The sequence below is a fragment of the Callospermophilus lateralis genome, chromosome 4 (genome assembly GCF_048772815.1).
Source record: "Callospermophilus lateralis isolate mCalLat2 chromosome 4, mCalLat2.hap1, whole genome shotgun sequence".
In the NCBI taxonomy this organism is placed as follows: Eukaryota; Metazoa; Chordata; class Mammalia; order Rodentia; family Sciuridae; genus Callospermophilus; species Callospermophilus lateralis.
In genome coordinates this window covers 7632540-7656756 of record NC_135308.1, presented here as the reverse complement: position 1 = coordinate 7656756, position 24217 = coordinate 7632540, and the positions used below count along the sequence as shown (strand labels likewise).

Genomic DNA, 24217 nt, shown 5'->3' with positions numbered 1-24217 from the left:
ATCTCAGAAGGCCAGGTCCTTAGGGGAAATTTTCAGAGCAGCCGATTTACATGTGCTGTCTAAGAGTTGGATTTTTTTTTTTTTTTAAATCAATTGAAAGTTTCATTGTAAAAACTTAATTTTTAAAGGGAAATGTAGAATGTCTGAAGTGCTTTTTACATTCTGATGGTAAACATCTAAAGCAGATTTTGAAATACCCTTATCTGTGTTGTGGAGGAAAATAGTAAGGCAGATGGAAATAGAAAGGATGAGAGGTAGGAGGACAGAGAAAAAATCAAAGAGGTCACCAATTCTAGAAAGCCAGCATGCGTGCTGGTGTCCTAGCCTCTGTCCTCGCCCTCTGCTCTCTAAGAAGAGGAAACCCCAAACACCTTTATTTTTATTTTTGATAATTTTTAATTCTATCTAAAAGTTAGAATGATTGATTCTCTTAAAATCCTTTCCCCCTTGAAAAGGGGACAGTGAACATGTTGTTCTGGAGGCTGCGGAGCTGTTTTAGAGAGGGTGCTGGGACATCTCTTGGGGAGGGGCTTCAGGGTGCCCTAAATCACGTGGCATTCTAAAGAGGTCTGGGTTGCGCTGTGGTGTGAAGCTTGTGGGTGGGATCACGAGGGGCGGTGCATGGTGCTGGGACTGGGTGCTGCGGAGCCGCAGGCAGGTCTGGCTTCGCGGCTGCTGCCTGCATTCCTGTGTCTTAGTGCAGCTCTCACCCAGGAGAGGCTCCTGGGCTCCCGGTGTCCCTAGGCCTGCTTTTTCTATTTCCCAATAAGCAGTACATCACATGAAACAGAGCTCAAAAGTCACTAGAGTTTTTTTTTTTCCTTTTTCTTTTTTTGGTATTGGGGATGGAACTCAGGGGCACCTAACCACTGAGCCACATCCCCAACCCTATTTTGTATTTTTTAAAAAAATTTGATTTGTTATATATGTAAACAGAATGCATTACAATTCATATTACATATACAGAGCACAATTTTTCATGTCTCTGGTTGTACACAAAGTAGAGTCATATCTTTTGGGTCTTATGTGTACTTAGGGTAATGATGACCATTGCATTCCACCCTATTTTGTATTTATTTAGAGTCAGAGTCTCACTGAGTTGCTTAGGGCCTTGCTAAGTTGACAAGAACTTGGATCCTCTTGCCTCAGCCTCCTGTTCTTTTTTAACAAGTTGTGGTGTGTTCCGCATTTTCTCCTGCACTGTTTCCCTCTGTCAGGGTGTCTATTACTGCACAACTAATCATGTTATGCAGAAGTTTCATGCCAGTTTTTACATGTAGCCTTGACTATGCGTGCACGTAAACAAAGAACCTGCATTTTGCTTTGTGGAAGCTGATCTTCAATGAACCGTGTTAGTGTTCCATCTATGAATATTTTATTCCCCTCAGAATCTTTTATTTCCTTCTGACCCCAACAATATGCAATAACTGGAAAAATTGGAAGCCTTCTTTTAATGGAAGTCAGGCTGAGCAAGGCCGATATCTGTATCCATTTCTGGGATGATTTATTTTTCTGGATTCTAAAGTCACATGTTCACAACTGTGTTTCTTCATTCCTAATATGAAAAGAGAGTGGAGACGAGTGTGCTGTGAGGTATAACATATCCCACACTCCATTTTCAATTAATAGCTTCAGCCAAGAAATAAAGCCAGACTTCCTCTTTGAGGGAGAACTAGAGAGCCAATAGGGCTGACCTCAGCCCATGGCAGGCGGAGAGACAGTGCTGATAGGGACGTTGGGAGAAAGGCTGGTGTTGGCCAGGGACAGACTGCACGGGGAGGGGAGGGCAGGGCGGTCAGGCTCGGCTGAGCACCAGCCCCACCATTCACACCATTAGAGTGGGGACAAGGTGGGCCAGTTCTTGGGCCACTCCCATCCAGCTGCTGACTGACAGATGACAGGGCCTTGCCCGACCAGCAGGCAAACCTCATCCCATCAAGGGACAGCGAGCTCTTTGCTTAGGGCCGCGGGCATGTTCACAAGGAAAAGAGGATCTGCCGCCTGCTGTGGAATGTCACTAGAACCATGTGCTGCGTCCTCTCTGGTCTCAGGTGGAACTGTCTGTAAGAGTAGATTTCAGGGTGTTCTAGAGGCACACAGCCAAGTTCCAAAGAGGTAATGTGTTTCTTTGACAGGATGAAGGAACACTTTGGTGGGCTGCAGCCTTAATTGCCTTCCTAGGACTTCACTCTGCACAAGGCTGAATATTTTAATATAGTCAAACCAACAACCCCTGCCCGGGAGAAAGTCAATAGCTGTGTTTGTGGGTATGCAGAGTGTGAAGCAATGCCGCCAGCAAAGCCAGGTTCCTCCGGGTCTTTGAGGGGCAACATTTAAAAAAAGAAATAGGAATTATGATTTCTCTGTGATCCTTCATAGGTACACTTACCATTCATCTTAAAAATCTAAAATATGTTTTAGAATTGGCAGAGGACACGCTCCTTAGTCACAGGAACTCACCCTGGCTCCTCGCGTGTTTCAGCACTGCTGTTTGCAGGAGGATGTCATGTGCATCAGGCAGAAATGTAGATCTTAATCCTTAAAATAACCCCATTTTAAATGTAATTTCTGCTTTTAATATTATCTAATTTTGATAGTGATTAGGAATTACTTGGGTTAATGGGGAGATTTTTGTAAAAGGTAGAAATTTCCCATCAATTAAAATAATATTATATACTTTCACAGACGCTTCAGTTAGACATGGTTCTTAAAAGTGGCAATTAATAATTCTTCTAAAAGTAAAGCCAGAATTCTTCAGCAGATGAAGTGATGAGGGTGGAACTTTCCTGGGGTCCCGTGGCGTGGGCTGGGCATCCAGGTTGCTCTAAGGGCGCTGGGTGTCCTGGTGGCTGGGAAGTCGGGTGCTGGGTTGTTTATGGCCCTCAAGAGTGGGCCGGGGCCTCACGGGTGGCTGAGGGGCGAAGAGCAGGCAGGGTTGCATCTTGCTCTCTGTGTTGCCACCATGAAGCACAGTAGCTGGCACCGACCCCTTTCCTGTCTTGTGCTAGGGCTGCTATGTGCCCCTAGTGCCCCTGTCACCCTTCCTTCATTCTTCTACACATGTGTCCCTAGGACTTGCTGAGCTCCAGTTCCCTCCCATCAGGAGCAATGGCTTGAGCCCAGCAGAGGAGTGAACAGGCAGCCAGAGAGCTGCCTCAGGTTCCTGTGGAGAGCCCGAACTCTGCAGCCAAGGGCAAGAGCGAGGTCAAGGTACTCAGGACTCTGGAGAGGAAGGGCCCCTCTGGAGTCCTTATTCGATGAAGCCGGACAAAAGCTGGGAACTGACTAGTCTCCTGTCAGAGCAGGTTGCTGCTTCTCTTGTTCTTTCTACTCAGAGAAAATGGACTTGAAAGTTGGAGGACATTCCATATGTACGGCTCCAAGAGGCACCTTCTTTCTCAGTGTGGCTTTTTTTTTTCCCCTTTCCCTTTTTCTGGTTAACTGACGGCCAAAGAAATATGTACTTCAGAAAAAAAATGAGAGTACATAGAAGAAAAAGGGGCTGGAAATGTGGTTCAAAGTGCTTGGCCAGCATGTGTGAGGCCCCGGGTTCAATCCCTAGCACCACACACACACACACACACACAAAGAAAAAATTCCCCATGAATCAGCATGGAGAAGTGGCTGCTATTATATTTCTTACTATGTTTCCTTCTAGTATTTTTCCTGTGTCTTCATTCTTCACTTAGTTGAGTAAGCTACTTTTTAAAAATTTTTTTTCCTACTTGACTGTATGTTATTACCATTTCCTGATGCCATGGAAAATTATTTATGATTATTCTTGAGAAATTACTAAATAATCTTTTTAAAAATATGTTTTTATAGTTGTAAATGGACAGAATGACTTTATTTTGTTTATTTTTATGTGGTGCTGAGGATCAAACCCAGTGCCTCATGCACACTAGGCAAGCTCTCTGCCACTGAGCTACAGCCCCAGCCCCAGCCCCTACTAAATAATCTTCTTAGAGCTTTGTCCGTTTACCTTTTTGTTAACCTTCCCTTTAAGATGCAGTAGCTTCCAATTTTAGGAACAGTGAGGGGAAAAAACAGAACCCCATGCCTCTAGGCATCTGTGTCCTCTCCCAGGACCCCTGTCCCATAGCTGAGTGTCCCTCAAACCATCCTCAATGCTGTGGAGGATATCTGGGCCAGGGTCTGGTCAGGGTTCTTAAGGGACCCTCCCCTGGAGGTGGAAGAGGCAGGCCCAGGATGAGGTTTTCTTGAGAGGGGCAGTCTGACTTATACTGAGATGCCTTGAATTTGAGCTGAAAAAAGAACTTCAAAGAAACAGAAAATGAGGGGAATTGGGAGACCATATTCTGTTATTATCATACCAGTGAACTAAGTCGCTCCAGTCCCATGAGACCACCAATTACCACTGATAAGCTCAGTAGCAGCCTGACTGATTGGTGGTGTCCATTGGTATCCAGTCAAGAGGAGCGTGGACCACAGTTATAGACTGAGGGTCTGGGACCTATTCTCTCACCCCCACCCACCCTTCCCTGCTTTTTGCCAACCCCTCTTATCCAGAAGATAAGAATTTTAGCTAACATAATTTGAGTATAGGTCAGGGAGCTTAAGATGGGTAATTTATGCCTGAATTTGAATTATTTCAGGTACATTATTGAAATTTTCTGAGAACTATTAATTGTACAGATGAATGGGCTTCCTGTGGAGTTGCCTCACATGCATCTACTGTGATTGAGCATGTCCATCCTCTCCCTTCTCTCTCCTGTCCTCCCCACTCACCCCTCCCTGTACTGTACCTTTTTTCAAGGAAAAAAAAACAGTTTTTAAAATTTCAAGCACATTGGATATTCACAAACAAAAGAAAAAGCAATATTGGTGCCATTTTGTAAAGTTTTTGAGCATGTCCCCCAAGTCCCCTTCAATATCTCCACTGAAGTTGACTTTGACCTGGTCTTGCTCTAATTAACCTTTCTGCTCCTCAAGCACTAGGATTTCAAGATAAATGGAAATGTAATCCTTGTCCTCGTATACCCTTGATGGAGGACGAATCGTCACCATCAACAGAGGCTGTCCTCTTGGAGCATGTGGCTTTGGAATGTGCCCCAAGGGACCAGAGAGCAAGGGCAGGGACATGCATCCAGCCAGTCAGATTGGAGGCCTCTACCTGCAGTGACTGGACAACAGATGTCCCCGTCTGTCAGACCCTCCTGTCTTCATTTTATACCCTGCTGGCAATCAATAGTTAGGACCCAGCCACTGAATGGCTTCTCTGTTTAGTGAACGTGATTGCTTCTGTGATAAAGAATGTCACTAATTCTGAAACAGAAATTTATATAAATGCTGGCATTTACATATGCCCACCCTTCTCCTGAATCTTACTTGACCTATATAAGATATTTAAAGGATCTCTGGTTCTTTGGCCCTCAAATACGTGCCTTAGAATTTCAATGGGAAAATGCCCTGAGAGATTCAGCCTTGGTTTCCAGGATTAGAAGTGCCATTGCTGGATTTTAAGAACTTGCCATTCTTTCACAGGGTGGAAGGTAGCCTCAGCGTCCTCCTTATTCTTTTATCTCTAAAGCTATATATAGTAATCCCCCTTACCCAAAGCCTCACTTTTCAAGGTTTTAGTTACTTGATCAACTGTGATCCAAAAATATTAAATGAAAAATTCAGAAATAAATCATTCATTCATTTCAGATTGTGTGCTGTTCTGAGTGCCACCACCCTGCTCTATCTTGCCCTGGGCATGTGTCGTCCCTTTGTCTAGTGTGTCCAGGTTGCATGTGCTTCCCACCCTTGGCCACTCAGCAGCCGCCTTGGATATGAGGCTGGCCGCTGTGGATTGCAGTGCTTGTGCTCAAGGAGCCTGGATTTTATTCCCGCCCCAGAGGGCATGAGCAGAGAGGCAAATGGGCGCCAGGGCTCGGATCATGGAAGGACGGATGGCCTCTGGTGCTGTGGCAACGCTGCAGTGCATGTAGGAGAAAGCCTGGTATCTTCAGGGTCCAGTGCTGTCTGTTGCTTCAGGCACCCCCTTGGGGCTGGGCCCAGTGATAAGGGGGCGCTGCTGTATGGGGTTTAAGAGGGTTTTATTGCAACTTGTCATGCAGAAATGAGAAGGAAATGGCTTCTTTCTTTGTTCCATCTTTCTGGTTTTTTCACTTAGACGAAGAGTTACTAGGTGATTTCATTTCATTTTCTATCCCTAAATGGCAAAAAGCTCTGTGGAGTGTTAAGTGGGGAAAGGATTTTGGGATCGCATTCGGGGATAATGAAAGGATGCTGTGGTTGATTAGTGCTGTCTGCCACGAGCATGGATATGGAGGCAGCTGTCCCATGCCTGACTCAGATCTTGCTGTGAACAGAAAGTTCACACACAGATGATGATACCGGCCTCAAGGTTATGTGCCATATGCTGTGTGTTGGGCTTTACATTTTAAAACCATTTCATTCACAAAACCACCCACAAGGTAGGTACAAGTGGGAAAAATACAATGAAGAAATGCTCACAATAGAAAACAGAGGCACAGAAAGTTACGTGACTAAGACAAGGTCACATAGCCAGGGCTGGGAGAGGTTCAGAGTCAGGCAATCTTGTCCCAGAACCCAGGCTGTCACTGGCTTGCTAATGCCCAGCCAGCTGCCACTGGGCTGACGCAAGACGCAGCTGTGCTTCAGAAGAAAGTGAGAACCTCCTCAGTGAGGAGGGGCGGCGACAAACCTCCTTCCCCAGCGTGAGCATTTCCCTGCCCCTACCTCCGCCTCCTCCTCCACATCCACTCCTCAGCAGAGTGGATGGCTGGAAAGGGAGCAGCTGGGGCCTTAAGGGAGGGACAGGGGACTCCCTGGTCTCCACCTGGCTGTGAGGCTAGGACACTGCTTCTAGTCACATGCCACAGACTAACTTTCAAGTGGCGACAGACTGCATATACAGTGGTGTGCCCATAAAATGAGTTCACAAGCGACATCATTGCTGTCTTGTTTGTGTAAGTGCACTCTGCGATGTTCGATGTTCACCCAGAGATGGAGACCGCTTACCAACCCGTCTCTTGGAATGTACCCTGTCAGCAAGCGACATGTCAAATAAATCTTTCATAATGGCAGAATAGAGACTTACAGATACCAGTGGCCTCATTTACTAACAGATCCTTACTGCACACCTGCTCCCTGTGGGTACCGGCTGGGATCCCAGGTCCTGGAATGAGCCACAGGAAGAACCAGGCCTTCCCTGAGCTCACGTTCCACTCTTTGGTATGGCCTTTGTCTAAATAGTGACGTGAGTGTAAAGTGCAGCCCTGACAAGCAGGTAGAGGAGAAGCTTGTACCAAGGTTTCAGGGGGGCACTAGGAGAAGGATGAGGGGCCAAGGTGATAGTCAGTCAGTGCAGGTCCTGGAAGCCATGCTAAAGAGTTGTAGCCTAGGAGTAGTGGGAAGTGGAAGGTGGGGAGGGCATTGGGGGGTTTGTGCCATAATTAGATTTGTTCCATGCTGCAGGGCAGTTGTGGCTGCTTTGAGAAGAGTGATTGGAAAGAGGGATCTGGAAAGGTTAGGAGGCAATTGTCAGGGTCCAGATAAGGAGGTCATGATGGCAGAACAGGAGTGGCTTGGGTGGTGACGGGTAGAGGAAAGGGACTCTAAAGAGGTAGAGGAGGTGAAATCAGCTAAGATTGGGTGGCTCGGATGTGGGCACTGAGGAGAAAGAAGGGCACCACTGACAAGGAATAAGAGATGGCGGGTCTGTCCCCAGCGCAGGGGTGTGGAGGGGACTCAGCTCTGCATGGTGGGCAGTCTGCTCTGCTGTCCAGGTGGCCCACGGAGGTGTCAGAGGAGCTGCACTTTTTGATGAACACTTGCAGTGTTTCACCCGGGCCATAGAAGAGCCTCGCTGTCCTGGGAACCAACTCCTAAGGGAAAATGTAGAAGTCTATAGCTTTGTTGATTTTTGAAATTTAAACATGTTTTTTCCCAAGACATTAAGTAAATAACCTACCAGTGTCAAAGGAAATGAATAAAAATAAAAATAAATACCTTGCACAATCTTCTTGTTTTCGTTTTGCATGTTTTTCTGCCCATCTTCTCTGATGTCATTCATATTTCATTTAGTTGTCATTATAATCTACATAAAAGGCATAATAGAATTATTTTCCCTTATCAATATCCAAATGTTTTCCTTCATTTCTACAAAGCTTCCAGGGTGGTATTTAAACTATGTTGTGTAGTATTCCATTTGTTTGAAAAATGATGAATGGCAATTTTTAAGCATTTAGTTGATTTTAAGATTTCATTGTCACAAGTTAGATTTCAAATGCATATTGTTGCAAGTGGCACCTGTTTTTCCTCCTGCATTTTTCCTTAGGTTCAGTTCTTTCAAAGTGGGCGTGGTGGGTTAGAGGGTTGAATGGTTCCCTGAGTCCTGAGTGGGTAAAGATACCTTTTCAGAACCACTGGTGGGTGCCGTGGGGGTCTAACCAGAGGGCAGAACTTGGACCTGTGCACAGTAGCTCCTCGTGTTCCTTGGAGTTCAGTGACAGTGGTCCTAACTGCATTAGTAATTGCTTGACAAGTCACCTGGGACCTTCCACTGTGACTCTGCAGTGTGCGCAGCCGAGGACCTCAGGCAGGCTGCGCAGCACAGGGCTTGCACTCTGAACCTGCGCTGCGCTTTCCTTTTCCCGGGGCTTCGTGCTCTTAGGATCACACCACAGTTACTCATAAGGAAGCTGTGAAGTGCCTGAAGAACTGGTGGAGTCCTGAGGGGCATGTGAACTGAGCCTGCGGGGTCTAAAGCACTTGTGCAGAGCTGAAGAGGGTCCCCCACGTTTGGATGGGGATCGAGGCCTCCCATAGGCTGATCCAGCCCTGGTCCGTCCTTGGTCACCCTTGCTTCCAAGCGTAACCCTGAACCATAGCCAGGCTATCCTGTTCCCTGGCTCAGGAGGTCCTCTGGTCCTTGCTCACATCCTGGCCCACCCCCCTGCCCAGCTGTCTCCTACCTGAGTAACTTTCCTCTTGTCTCCTGCACCCATTCCCCAGCCTGCTCCCTTCCCCATGAGCTTCTCCCACTCCGGAGTCCACATCCCAGGACTGTGCTGAATCATAAGCTTCCTGTCACGTTTGTTTTTGAAATGTTTGCCTCTAAGGTAGCTATTGTCCTCGAGGGCAGCAGCCATGTCATACTTCTCAGGAGCCTCACTTTAGTGCTGAGTCCTTCTCCATCGCTCAGCAAGCCTAAGGTGACCCCTTAAACTGCAATGCATGTGTCGAAGCAGTGTAGCTGTTCCTCTCCTGTATTTCCTACCTAAATGCTTGTATTCAAAAAGAGCTGAGGCTACTATTAAAATCCTCCTAGATGGAGGTACTCTAGAATTCTCTGTTTGGAGTCGTGAGAACAAGTTAATGCTGGAAATCTCTAACCTGATTTCTTCTTATTTCTGAGTCAGTCCTTGCTATGTACCAGTGCAAGAAGGATGGTTGGTGGTGGGGACCAGGGGGATGAAGGGACAGTGGGAGGCATGGAAATATCCACGTGGTCCTTAAGAAGACTGGTAATGCCTTTGGCCCCCTGGAACAGAGCTTTATTTGTAGTGAGATGACATGACTGCTATTATGTTTCCTGAAAAATTGGGCCCAGTGTTACCTTGCTCATTTTACCTCTCACTTAAATATAGATCATGACAACCTTGTGATTGTTGAGAGTTGTCAGGGGAAACCAAGCACCCTGGGGACCTGCTGGCCAGGGGTCAGGCACTTTCAGGCTGTCCAGCCCTGCAGGAGCTTGGGCCTTGGCATGCTTATTTGCAAAATGTCTTCCCTAGACTATAGGATGTCTAGGTTCTGCTGTGACTAAGATTAAAAACAAGATAACCAAAACTCTCTGGGGAGGGTAAGCTTTGGTGTGCTTCTAACTCAAAATGAGAAATAGGCTCATTGACACATTTAATGACATGTGTTAGTAAGTGTGTAGAACTTTACACTTAAACTTGCATTTCTTTCTTTCTTTCTCTAGCCAAACATCATGTCAATGGCAACAGGACAGTTGAACCTTTCCCAGAGGGAACACAGATGGCTGTATTTGGTAAGATATCAACTCTGAAAGAAAACCCAAATTGTGTGCAAACCTACTGCCAACTTTCTTAGTTTTAGCAAGTGTCCTCGGGGCTTCAAAATCTGGGCTCTTCTAGATGTTTACAAGTCCTTACAGCCAAGAAAACTCTCAAGTTCTTAGTAATTTCTGGGATAGGGAATGCTTATTCGATAGAATCTAGCGTGCTTTCTTTTCTCACTTTAACAACCCAAATATCAAACTGTGTATTTGCTATTTCTTGCGTCCACACTGTGAATTAACCTGCTAATTTAGTGTTTGAGATTTTCTTTGTGAGAAAGGGTTTTTCTCCCCACACGGATGTATATCTTTGTAAAAGGCTGGGATTCAAGTAATTTTAAGTTGTTATTCCACAAAAATCAATCTAATTGGATGAACTCTTTCTTTTCCATCTACTGAGAACATTTTTGGGGGGGGCAGGGTACTGGGAATTGAACTCAGGGGCACTTGACCACTGAGCCACATCTCTAGCCCTATTTTTAATTTTATTTAGAGACAGGGTCTCACTGAGTTGCTTAGCACTTCATTGTTGCTGAGGCTGGCTTTGAACTCGAGCGATCCTCTTGCCTCAGCCTCCTGAGCTGCTGGGATTACAGGCGGGCACCACCGAGCCCGATAAGAACATTCTTTAGAAGAAAACATTAATGTAAAATGGTTTAAGCAGAACAAAGTCCAATCCCTGACTGCATACCCACAATGTCCACTTATGGGCTGAGCAGAACTTTCCAGTTAGACTACACCTTTTGGCAAACTCCCTCTAGACCCTGTTTCCTTGTCTCCAGCATCTCCGGGGTTTCCTCTGAAATGTCTCCGTTCCTGAGCTTTCTGTCCTGCTTCCCTTCCTCTCTCCCTCCCTTTCTCCCTCTTCCTTCCCTTGTTCACACTGGCTTCCTTTTGTCCTTCTGGCCTCCACTTCTCTTCTTTCCAACAGTGCCTTGGGGCCCCTTGGGGATGACACCTCTGTCCCTTGGAATTCAGCTGGACATCCAGAGATTCCCTGGCTTGGCTCCCTCAGCCTTCAGACAGGTTCTGTGACCTCTCCTGTCCTAAAATCTTGAAGTCCTCTGACTTCATGCCTCTCCTAACTTCTGTCCCACTCTAATCTTGGGTGTCCTACACAACTGTACTGAAGTGGGTTTGACCTGGAGATGGGCCTCAAAAAGCCAGTCCCTAAATGAGCACATTGAGAATCCCTGAGATAGAATCCCTATTCCCTGAGACGGAATCAAACCTGGGGACCAGTGAGGATTAACTGTGGGAGAGCCGTGAAGCAAGGCCTAGTGCCACCTGTCAGCAAATCCTGCCTGGACGGGCAATCACTCTTTAAAATGTGCTGAGCAGTGATTAAAAATCAGTACATGCAGAACTTAAATGGACAGTCTGATTTTGTAGAAGGCATAATGGACACTGTAACGTGTGTGGAAATATCTGATCTTCCCACTTTCGTATCCTGTCAGTGTCTGTTACCATGGGACACAAATGTCCCATGTGTCAATGTTCAAAGTGTTCTTTTGATGATTTTTTTTTTTTTTTTTAGCCTTTCAGATTTGCCATCCCCAGACATGTCAGAAATGAGGTTCCGTGACTTTTTGGGAAATGTTAAGTGACATTGACCTATCTTATGAGCTTCTATTATTGGTGCAAACTCCTTCCTGGAGGACAGGCTGATGATATGAAGTAACTGTAACTATCAGGGAATGAAGATTTCCCTTGCTTTTTGCTGTCCAATTTGGTTTGTAGAGACTTATTAAAAATCCTAGCCCACAGCCTTCATGGTTTGACTTTGGGCAGCAAGTTACTCCAAGCCCTCAGTTTTCCTAGTGGAAAGGCTGCTGGCTGCACACGGAGCCTTTCTGGCTCTGAGCCCTTTGCTCTGCCTCCTCCCTCCAGGATCAAAGGCTCACCTGGTGGATCAGCCCTGGGGAGCTCACTGTGAATGGCCAATGTGTGTGGTTTGAGAAGAGCCGAATCACACACAGAATTCCTACAAGTTAACAGTATGTAAAGGGCAGGATTATGCAGATCATAAGATAGAATATGTTTGACATCTAAGAATTCCTTCTTTAGAATTGCAGTTTGGCTCTTGCAGATGCTTAAATTAAGGTCCCTATTTTGGCTAAGTATATGCAAGCATTTCATGTTCACATTTCCAGAATCTTTTTCTCTCTTTTTATGTCCCTGTCCACCTGGCCTACAGTGGTGAGGGAGTGGATGCCTTTTGAGGAGGACTTCTGGGTTGTTTATAGCTGTACCATAAAGTTCAAAAGAACACAGCATTTGACTCTTTGAGATATATACTTGGCGTTTCATCCTGCCAGCACCTTGCAAGGCTGCAGGGCTTATGTAGCCTCTTCTAGAAAGTTCACTGGGAGGGCTTAGCCGATTCAGCAGTGCCTTTCAGCCCATACACAGAAGCACGATTCCCTGCCAAGGCAATTTAGCAGATTGATTTGTAAACCTCCATGCATTCCCAGAGTGCTCTGAAGGACTCTTGAGATGCAGCTTTTGCCGGGAAAACACTGTCTGGAGTGACGTCTCCTACGATGATTATGATTTCTCCCCATTTGATTTGAGTAGCAAGTATTAATAATGTACAGGCCTGTGTCTTACATCTCCCGCCTGGGAGCTGACCAGAGCACCATGGTTCTTCATGCTCCTCCACACTCATTCTTCGGCCTTGGCGGTCTCCACAGTTAATGCCAAAGTGCTGTCACCAAGAATGATTTCATTACCTAGTGGTAGATCATTTGAATGCACCTTATGAACGTTGTCTAAATAGGAGCTTTTAAGTTTGGTCCACTCTGCAGGTGACCACTGACCTACCATTAGGCTTTTAGATCAGAGGAGAATGTAAAGAGGACAGACAGCATGAGGGATCCGGGCACATTCCAGTGTAAAAGTACATGAATGTGCTATTATATCAAGTAATCCGAGAACATATAGATGGTTCCTTAAAAACCATTCCTGGCGTATGGTTTTCACAGGTTATTTTTAACTCAAGACATTCAGCTTTTCAGGCCTTCTTTCATAGTCTTTGGGGAGATCTTTTTCTGGGTTTTGTTTTCCTGCCACTGGAGCTCTTGGCCTCCTTTGTTGCTCTTTCCCTCAGTGCACTTTCTGACAATGCTAATGACGCCCATGGCCAGGCCCTGTCCTCCTGTGGGCTCCCCTGTCTTCCTGGGGGTCTCGCTTTCAAGTCAGCCGGAGCCTTTCTCTGCACACTGCAAAAGCGGAACTGAACATTTTGCTGTTGCTCAGTGTCTTTGTTCCTGGTGGCTGAGAGTGCCCTGTGGCCATCATCCCTTTTCTTCCATTTGTCAACCCTGTGAAGTGGACATTATTGTGCTCCTCTGTGGTACAGAAACTGAGGCACCAGGGATTAAAGAAGCATGGTCAAGTACAGAGAATGCTCCCCCTGGGGGAGGACATCTTTCCTCTACACGCTGTGCCTATCTTGGGAAGGGTCTCTGCGGCTTTCAATGTCTTAATGAAAGTGACAGTTCTTGGCGGTGGGCCACTCCATCCACGCAGAGCCAGGCTGTGGCCACTCTGTGGAGGTGCTTCTCCAGCACAGAGCGGCTACTAATTTTATTAAAAATATTCCATAGTCAGGATCGGTCATTTCAAACGAAGGTAAATCTCACTAACTGAGAAGATGGGAAGTGAAGGGCAAGGGGATTCCAATCTTAAAATGTGGAGTTTTCAGCACAATTAAAGAAAATATGATAAAATATTTTATTTTATTTTTTTTTTTTTCCTTTTTTTATTTTATGATAAAATATTTTAAACTTTGAAGTATAACCCTTGAATATGATTTTTTTCTTCTAAATTAGGACACTTTTGAGAGTGAAAGGGTGCTATTAAAATTATGTTGTGCCAAACATGGTGGTGCACACCTGTAATCCCGGGGTCTCTGGAGGCTGAGGCAGGAAGATTGCGAGTTCAAAGCCAACCTCAGCAACTTAGCGAGGCCCTAAGCAACTTAGTGAGACCCTGTCTCAAAATAAAGCATAAAAAAGGTTGGGGATGTGGCTCAGTGGTTGAATGCCCCTGGATTCAATCCCTGGTACAAAACAAAACAAAACAAAAGCAACATTATGTTGAAATAATGAGGTATAAACCTGGTGGGCTTCAGGAGATTGGTATACAATGCAACTGCAGGTTATACAATATTTCATAAAGAAAAATAAATACAACTGAGCAAAGTGGAATGAGAAAAACAAAGCACTAAGATACATAAAATGAATTAAATGAATGAAAAAGTTGGAATGCAGTAGACTTTGATTGTATGTAATGTAGCATCAACACTCATAACTAGGCTAACTTTGAAGATTTTATTCAGTAAATATTACTATACTTTCTCTGAATGACTTCAGATTAAAAGTTAATTCATATCTATAAAGAAGGCTGATTCATGGCCCTTCAATAATAGTAGAGAATGTATCTGACTGTACACTTGAAATTTTAATATTGTACTAAGACTGGCCAATGATATGGAATAATGAACTTCTCATTAATCCAAGTGTTTAAATGATAGAGCAGTGGCTTAATGGGGGAAAATAGCTGTTAAGTTCCTTTTTTCTCAATTAATGAGATTTTACTTATGTTTTAGAATGCTAAAGCAATAATGACTTCTCCTCCTCCTCCTCCTCTTCCTTCTTCTTCTTCCTTCTAATTCAAAATTCTTTTACCCTGTGGAGGTCGGAAACCTCCACCCAGGCAATTTGATTGGAGGTGAGATTCTGAACCTGCATGTTCAGAAGCTGATACCAATTGGGGTAGCTCAAGCCCCTCAGTGACTTCTCTGGGTTGTCCTGGGTGTTTCGCCTCCCAGTAGCCTGATAGCACTGTATCTGTGACCCTAAACCACCGCAAAACCTTTCTTCTGTGTCAGGTTCCCTTGGGTCCCTTCAGACAGGAGGACAAAGCCAGTACAAGACATCAGGGACCTTGCTCATGCCCACAGCTCAGGTGTCAGCAGGTCAGGGGCTGGGGACACGCTAGGCTTTGCCTGAGTAACTGCTGAAGGCCTGGTTGCAGAATTGGGGCCCACGGCTGTCAGAGGCTCAGAGATGCCCCCAACACTGGGGATTCATGGAGAATGAGATCAATGTCTGTAAGATGAGCCAATCACAAGAACAATTTTTTCCCCTGACTTGAATTGGAGGTGATTTTTGAAACAGCCTCAGTTATTTGTCTGCCAGCCAAGAAAACAGCCTTGGAAGCAGCAGGCAATATGTCAGACTTCAAAGGAGAATGTATTGGTGTCTCATTGGCTCGCGTCCAACATGATGTTGGTAAATAATCGAATCCCGGTGTGGCGTATTTCTCCCTGACCCTTGACTGAAAACTATTGAGGCCCGTTCTGTGAGCCGAGGAGTGGCAGTCACTCATTCCAGGAAAAAGTCCAGGAAGAATGACTTTGAAATGTGTTTATAATTAACCGAACAATCTATATTCAGGAGACTGTTAGAACAGCAGGCTGCTGACTGGTGCGAACTTCTTAGATGGAGAAGCACAGAAATAGGCCTTCTCACAGGGCGGTGAGACGCACCTCTCCAAGTGACAGCAACTGGGCACTGGAGACGTGTTACAAGGCACATTTTATTTCTTATGTCTTTTTCAACTTCCGTTTTTTCCTTGGGTGTGGCGGGTCACACAGGGAAGGGAAAAGAGCCCTTGCTGAAGGATTGGTCTCAGAGCGGGGGACAGCAGCTGTCAACGCCTGCTGACAGTCCCTTTTGACATGTGTGGCGCCACTGGGGATGGTGCTACCGCTTTGTCCCAGCGCTGACCCAGGGAAGAGCCATGTGGAGAGGGAGGGCTTGTCTGCTGGGAAGGCTGGGTGTGGAAGGTGGAGATGGGGACAGGTCTGTGCTGGAAGGTGGAGCGGAGCCTGCTAGAGGTGGAGGGAGATAAGTGAGCTTTGATAAAGTGCCACCCATGTGCCCACACACCTCGACCACTTGGGATGCAAGTAAGAGCCAGAAAGCAAGCCATCCCCAGGAAGCAGTTGTGCAAAGTCCATAAGAACTGTAATTCCCAGAGGTCGTCAAGTCAGAGGTGTCTTGGAATGACAGTGGATGGGGTTCTTGCCCCGTCAGTGAATGAGGAGTCTGTGTGCCTCGTGGAGTGGTGGAGAGAAAGCCCAGCCACAGCAGGAGGGAGAGTGCCCTGAGTGGGAGGCAGCTGGCGGGGGCACATCTGGATCCCCGTCAGTGGATCCGTGTTCAAGGCCCTACAAAGGGAGCCCAGCTACAGCCAGACCCCCTGGTTGCAGCACCTCTCCCTCAAAATGCCAGATGGGTCCCGTATCCTGGGGACTCTGGGGAGCGATGGACAGAGTGAGTTGAGCACTGCTCGCATGTCAGCCGGGTCCTGCTGAGTCCACTGTCCCCACTGGTCTGATTAGACGGGGGCCCCTTCAGTAGCAGTGCAGCCAGTTGTGGCTGATGTTTTCACTATCATAACGCCTGTAAAGGGGCCTCCACTCAACCACCTTTACTTTTGAAAGTTTTGAATATAAAAAAGATTTATTTAATTTACTTTACAAATGTGTCCAGACATTTCTTAAATTTCTGAGAAAATATGCTCAATAGCATATGCAGGGGGAAAAATCAATTATCTTTCTACTGCTTCTCTGTTAATTAAATTATTTTAGAAAAGAAACATGGATATGGAGAACAGGAAAATGAAAACATTTACTCATTGTTCAAATTAACCCAAATAGTGTTTTTAAGAAAAATTCTGAGCAATATGGATCAAACACAGATAATATGAAATATAATATTGTTTTTCTTGCTCTTACTCTTCCCAACTATTTATCTTGGGCCTTGTGATAAAATGGATTAAAGGAAAATTAAAAAGTATACAAGGTACAAAAAATAGCATACATTAGAATTTTGGTAAATATTAGACCAAAGAAAAATAAGTGAAAGGAAATTACAGAGTGTGGGCCATAGCTTACACAATTTTTGAAAGTTGACCACAAATTCGGCTCTAAGTGTCCTAGCAGCAACATGGAAAAGGTTCAGTTTTGCTGTATAGTTGAGTTTATTTATTTATTTTTTTCAGTATAAAATTTGCCACTTTGGTCATTTTTAAGTGTGTGGCCGGGTTGTTGTGGAACCATCACCGCCATCTGTCGCCGGGACTTTTTTATCTTCACCAACTCGAGGGGTGAGAGGGTGACCTCTCACCCCTCGTTCCCCTCCTCCAGCGCCTGGCCGTTCATCCTCCTGTCTGTGACTCAACTACTCCAGGGGCCTCTTGCAAGGGGGCCTTCTGCGCCCCCCTTTTGTGCTTGGCTTGTTTCAGGCACAGGGCATGGGCGTCTGAGTCCCTCCTTCTCTGGCTGCGTGACATTCTGCTGTGTGTGGACTGCGTTCATCTACCCTTGTCCCCCGAGGCACCTGGTTGCTCCCACCCTTGGGCTTTGTGGGCAGCGCTGCTGTGAACACAGGCACAGCGTCTCTTCCCCTCTCTTGGTGACCATGGTCAGGAGTGGAGCTGCTGGACCACGTGGGGACCTGTGTGCCGCTCTTCCAGCAGTCGTCCCACGGTTTTCCACCTGGCTGCCCGGCAGCGTCCCCAGCAGGGCACCGGCTTCTTCACGTCTCGCCCGCCCTGCTGTTGCGCTCTTCGGTTTGAGCAGCCATCCGGGTGGTGCAGTGGTGATTGGCTTCAGGTTTTACTTAGTGATCCTGAAAAAGAAGCTGCTTGGGGGGAAAAAAAACCCTGATTCTAGAACCAGAAGGAAACTTCTGTTCAGGGCACTTATAAAGAGGACACTCTTGTCCTGTAAGGCCATTGGTAGTGCTGCTTCCAGTGCTTTAGGAGGGACAATAGGAGTACCTTATGGGCTGTTTGTCACACTGCCCTTCTCCTGGGCTCAGGACACCCTCCAGGGACCATTTGGTCCATGTCCCACTGCCCTGCCCCTGCCACTGGTGGGCTCTGGCTCAACCCAGAGATTAGTTACTTTGTATCTAAAACAATTGATGAACAAGATGTCTGTTCGGGAATTTCCTATCAATAGTACTTCTCTCAATTGAGTTTCTAAAAATGTTTTACTTCTTTATTGTGGGAAGTGTCCAGCGTGTATACAAGAGAGGAGATGGCTGAGCGCATGCGCTGGCCTCTGCGGCTCAGCTGTGTTGCCCCGCCCCCGCCCTAGGCTGAAAGCCAGCCTCCGATGTCATGGCAGTTCTCTGTGAGTATTTTAGTGATATCTTTAAAGATGTCTCTTAAAAGAGGGATATTGACCTCTTAAAGCAGAAGAATGATTCTTACATTACCTAAAATTTTTTATTGTTCATTAATGTACAATATTTAGTAAGTCTTTATTTCCCCTATTGTCTCATATTTACTGGCTCAGATTTATGAGACAATATTGTTTAACTGTTCATCTGAATCAGGTTCCAAATAAAGTCCTTATGTTGCAATTGGTTGATATAAATATTCAGTCTCTTTTTATCACCTCTCTCTCTTTCTCAGAATTTATTTGTTTAAAAAAATTGGATAATTTGCCCTGTACATTTCCTTCAGTCTGAACTGAATGATCACCTTCTTCCGTTCTCTGTGTTTTCCATGAATTAGGAGTTAGAGGCCGGATCAGAACCTGGAAATGTCATTCAGGAGGCATTTAATAACTGGCTCTTTCTTTTTTGGTGAAGGTAGCAGCCTTTACTAATGACTGCCATGATCCGTTATTTTACTAGAGACTGCAAGATTCAGTTGGCCCTGTGTGTCTGTGGGTTCTCTATCCATGGATTCAACCAACCATGGATGGGAAATATATTTTAAAAACTTGTTTCTGTTTTGAACATGTACAGACATGTTTTTCTTGCTGTTATTACCTAAACAACACAGAATAACAACTATCTACATCGCATTTACATTGCATTAGTATTGTAAGTAGTTTAGAGATGACTTAAAAGTATTTGGGAGCCTGTGCATAGGTTATATGCAAATACTTTGCCATTTATGTGAGAGGCTTGAGCATCTTTAGATTTGAGTATCTCGGAGCCAGAAGGGGCCTTGGATCCATCCCCTTATGGTCCTGGGGGGCAACTGCTTCCCTTTGTGAACTGGAATATTTCTATAACAGGAAACTTGCCCTTATGAACTGCTGAACACCATGAGATGAGTTTGATCAGGAAAGCAGAGTAATGCTCAGTGTCCCTGTATCTACCATAGGCTCCGCGGTGAGCGTGGTTGAGTGTGTACTTGCTTGTGAGAGGCATACCTGTGGACAGCTGCTGAAGCGGAATGTCCACCACCCTGTGATGGAAGCCTCTGAATGGCCACTTACCTTAGGACATTTGACCCAGTTATTGAGATTTATAATCATCCGTCCAGTGGAAAACACAGCCATAGCAGCAGATTGCCCCAGCTGACGTCGGGTAGGGAGAAAAGCCACCGGGGTCAGGTGGCAGGGGTAGTTTCTGGGGTGAAGCCTAGTCTGGGGAGTAGCCACCTTCTGTTTTGTTCCCACCCAGTTCTGGTGACCAGAGGACCTGCTGCCACATGGATTCGAATCCTGAGCCTCCAGCATGAGGACCAACTCCTGAGGGGCCAGGGGCTGAGCCCGAAGTGGCTGTCAGATTCTGAAGCCCTGAAAAGGGAAAAGCAGGCGAGAAATGCCGAGGCTCCTCAGACCCCGCCCCCAGCGAGGGTGGGCGAGGGTGGGCAGCCGGGCGGCCTGACTGCGGTGCTCCTTGTGCCTCCGCTCCACGCGGCAGGTGGGCCTGCGGAGGCAGGGGACTCTTCATCAGGGTGCGTCGCCCTGCGTCCGGCTTCACAGGCAGGATCGCTGGAATGATCCATCCACCATTCTGGCAGCCAAATACCCGGGGCTTTGGGAAGGCGAGCTCCGTACTGATCCACTTACACGTATCTCCCATCTATATTTTTATAAGTCATTTTAAATTCTTCTTTTGGAACGATGCTATGTATAAATTAAGTACTAAAAATGAAACAAAATGAAACTTCCTGGGTCTAGTAAAGGGTCCGTGCTTTTGTTTTTGTTTTTAGATGATCAAAGCCAGCGTCTTTGCACTTTTCCAGGAGGACTGGGAGTGTGGCCACTGGAGCCCTAGGAAGAGGGTCAGCCGACGGGCATTGAGCCCTGCTGAGGAGCAGCCAGTGAGCTCTGCGGGCTGCTCTGACTGCAGAGCCCAGGGACTGCCCATCAGTAGGTGTCACTATGCAGGACGCCCTTCCTCTTCCTGAGGTGCCATTGGCATCTCAGGACTTGGGGCCATAGCTGACTAAGACTAGGGGTTTCTGTGTTGCGCCCCTAGCCCTGGAGCAGCAGTGGTGCCTGCGCATGGAGGACCTCCTGGTGTAGGTCCCACTGGGTGTCCTTCCGGGTCTCAGCTGGGATTCCATACTCACAACGGTATGAAAGAAATCAGTGACAGTCCATGGTAGACCATGTCATAAATAATTGAAAAGATTTTAAAAATACATTTAGCATTAGGTGAGTGAAAGCAGCCCACGTGGCCTGCAGAATCTGACTTACCCAGAGGTCGGGGTTTCTTTTTTGGGAAAAGAAAACAAAAAATTTTTTTTTTCCTGACTGAATCTCTGACCCCACCACCCAATCTTTCCTCCACAGTCCTCTCAATCCCCTGCCTCCAGGTTCTGTGCTTGGGTCCTTGTCAGGACAGGGGAAAATCTTTCTAGCAGGCGCCTGCATCCATCTTGCTTTTGACTCCACATATCAAGCTGGTGCTTGGGAGACTCTTCTTATCCCTTTCCCAGGTCCACCTTACCTCCAGGGCTCCCCTTCCTTGGAGTATGACCTTTGTCCCGATGTCACTGAGGACCAAGAATTGGGAAGAGTTTGTATTCACCTCATAAGGAACATGAACCGGAAGAGGTGCCAGTTATCTGGGAAAGCCTGAGGGCTACGGTGGCATGGGCGAGGGGCAGGCGGGCTGATAGAGGTGCAGTGGTCCTTCCTCTTGGCAGCTCATCTTGAGGCTGGACAGTACAGCCTTTGGCCAGCTTCGCAGTGGAGATGTGCAACCCCTGGGGCCATGCAATGGGGAAGGCCCAGGGGCTTGGGTCTAGTGTGCAGCCTCTGCCCTTCCACACGCAATACACAAACACAAACAAAGCTGGGTTCCAAGGCAAATGGCCTGGGCTTCAACTCTGGTGCCAAGACACCTGGCTGCCAGGTGAATGACAAATAGCTTCCAGTGGCTCTGAATGCAGGTTATGTCCCTGTTTTCTCTCCCATGTAGGCACTTGCAATCTAGCTTACAGTGGAAAGGCTGTCAGACACCAGCATACCCCAACTGGCTTTTCCCTTTGAGCATCAATTTCCATATTACAAAATATTTTCATGCATGTAATTTCATTTGTTCTTTGCAGTTAACTCTGAGGTGAGAAAATAAGACTAGCATTCACATTATTTGTTTATTCATCAAATCATTTATTTGGTGCAACAGGAGACAGAAAACAATTTCTCCCCTCAAAGAACTTATACTCTAGGAGTGCGGGACAGAAACAAGATAGCTGTATAAAGCACGTTATGTCAGACTGTGATAAATGTAGACTAAAATAAAGCAGGGATGGGGGGTAGGAAAGGACAGGCTGGGGTTGATCACAATTTAAAATAGCATCGTCAAGGAAGGCACATTGAAATGGTAATATTTAAGCAAAGACCAAGAAGAGGTGCACTGTCACACAGAGATGTGTTGAAAACGTGTCCCATGCAGAAGAAACAATTGCAAAGGTCCTGGGGCAGTAGCAGGTTGGGTAGGAGGCCTATGTGGCTGAAATAGAATTGACAAAGGAAGAGGAGGAAGGAGGAGATTAAGAGAGAATCTGGTTTTCGGGGACCTTGTGGGTGTTCCTGGGGACTTTAGCCTTTGTTTTGAATATTATAGGAAATCTTTAGAGCATTGCAGCACAGGAGTGATGTAATATATGTCATATTACAAAATCATCACTTCTACTGCCAGGGTGGTGGGAGGAATAACAGCAGCAGGAATACCACTCAGGAGGTTGTTGTCCCCTGGGCCAGCACTTCTGTCTTGAATATATAACTTCAACTACATACCCTTTTGGACCTTAGTCAAATGCAGTGTGTTCATAGTTTTAGAAGGTTTTATTTATCCCACTGTTTTGAGAATTTAAATGGCCCTTTTAAATAACACATTATCTTGGCTATTATCAAAAAGTCCAAAGATAATAGTTGTTAGTGAGGATTCCCATGGTTGGTGGAAATGTAAATTAACATTAAAAATTGCCAGTTATCCAGCAATTCCAGTATGGGGTGATACCTAAGGGAAATGAGCTCAGAGTCTTGAGGGGGCCCATCATGGCAGCTCTGTTCACAGTGGCTGAGGCGTGGAGTTGGCCCGAGCGTCCATCCACAGATGAGCAGGGAGCGTGTGGTCTGTATGTCAGTCGAGTGCTATTCGCTTTAATAGTGAGGAAGTCCCGTCATCTGTGACGACACAGACGGACCTGCAGGACGCTGAGCTCCGTGAAGTAAGCCAGGCACAGAAAGACAAGTGCCACACAACTGCACTCACACGTGGAATCTAAAGAAGTCCAGCTCGTGGATGCTCACAGAAGAAAAGTGGCCCCAGGAGCTGGAGTGAGGGTGCTGGTCAAGGAGCACAGAGTGGCTGCACTTATTATGACAGGTACTTGAAAATTGCCAGGAGGAGGTTTTAAGTGTGCTTACCACACACACAGAATGTGAAGTGAGGGGTGTGTTAATCAGCTGGTTCCATCATTCCGCAGTGTGTGTGTTAACCAAAACGCACCACACACCGTAAATATGTGTTGTTTTCCTTGTCATTTTAGAAAGACATGGATAGTAAACGATGCCCTAGTTAAAAAGGCACAGGTCATCTGTGGAGCGTTCAGGGCCAGTCAGTGCTCCACTAGAGATCAACGTTACTTGCATTTTTGGATGGACACGGTGAGGTCACTGGGATGCATCCTGAAGGTGTGCGGGGGTATCTGCTGAGAGGCTTGTTCCAACATCCATGGGGCAGGGGGGAAGCGTCCCCCCCACTCAGGGCAGTGGAGACAGGTCAGGGCATGTTGGGCTGGGCTGAGAGTGGGAAACCAGTGGCGAAAGGAGCCTGAAATTGATCGGTGAGGTCAGTCAGCATGTCACGGATCTTTTAACTCCTCCACCCATGGCCACTGTGACCAGGAACATCAGGTACCTGTGGTCAGCCAAATGTGGGTTTTAATCCTAACAGATGTGTTCTGACCTTGGTTATGTTTTGAAACTTCCAGCTGCTAGTAATCTCACTTCTGGACCAAGTTTTAAGAGACTGTTTGAGTTGCATGAAGGAACTGGAGAGTAGCCAGATGTTTCTTTCCAGGCAGAACCCCAAGGGGACCCAGCCCTTGGAGAGGCAGGGAAACACATTGGCCAGTGGGTCCCTTGGTGGCAGCACTAGGTTCACAGCTGCTTAGCAAAAGACTGCACATAGAAAGTGGCAGAATCGCAGGCTACTTGGGTAGCTAGAAAATCAACAGGAAGCCTTCTAGAAAGCAGAGCTCCAGAGGGAGAGCCCAGGGGCTTTGCATGAATCCCAGGTGACTCTGACCTGGGCCCTTCAGGGTGAGTGCCAAGTCCTGAATGGAACTGGGGTTCAGAGACTTGTAGAGATGTTAGGCCTCTTTCAGGGGGGCCGGGTCTCAGGGGTGGGCCCGGGGCGAAGGCTGCATCCTAGGACTGAGGAAGAAAACCAAATGAAGCCACTGGTATTTAAATTGAATTTAAAACTGAGATTCCTAAGAATCAAGGTGGCCCACCAGAAATTAAATTGTTTTCCAGAAAAAAAATTCAACATTCTTCAGAGGAAAAAAACAAGACCCAATTTCTACTGGATCATCCACAGTGTTTATCATACAATAAAAATTATCAGATGCAAAGAAACAAGAAAATGTGATTAATGATTAAAGGAAACTGGCCAAGAGAAGCAGGCCCAGAGATGAACCAGTCAGATGTTGGAATCGGCAGACGGGGACTTAAACCCTGTCCTAAGTATATGAAAGGGTCTACAGGGAAAGATGGTGAAGAGGTGGGGAAATATTGACAAAGAAATGAAAACTATAAAAGAAAATAAAATGACAGTTCCAAGATTGTAAAATTTAGCA

At 46.3% G+C, this 24217-nt stretch overlaps 1 protein-coding gene across 2 annotated transcripts in view; it reads left to right on the top strand.

Annotated features, from left to right (window-relative positions):
• Msra (methionine sulfoxide reductase A) overlaps positions 1-24217 on the top strand; it is a 329950-nt gene that overhangs the window by 123257 nt on the left and 182476 nt on the right. For both annotated transcript variants that reach the window (XM_076852263.1, XM_076852262.1), the window contains exon 2: positions 9980-10048. In XM_076852263.1, coding sequence (XP_076708378.1) covers positions 9980-10048 — 69 coding nt within the window. The remainder of the gene's footprint in view (positions 1-9979; positions 10049-24217) is intronic.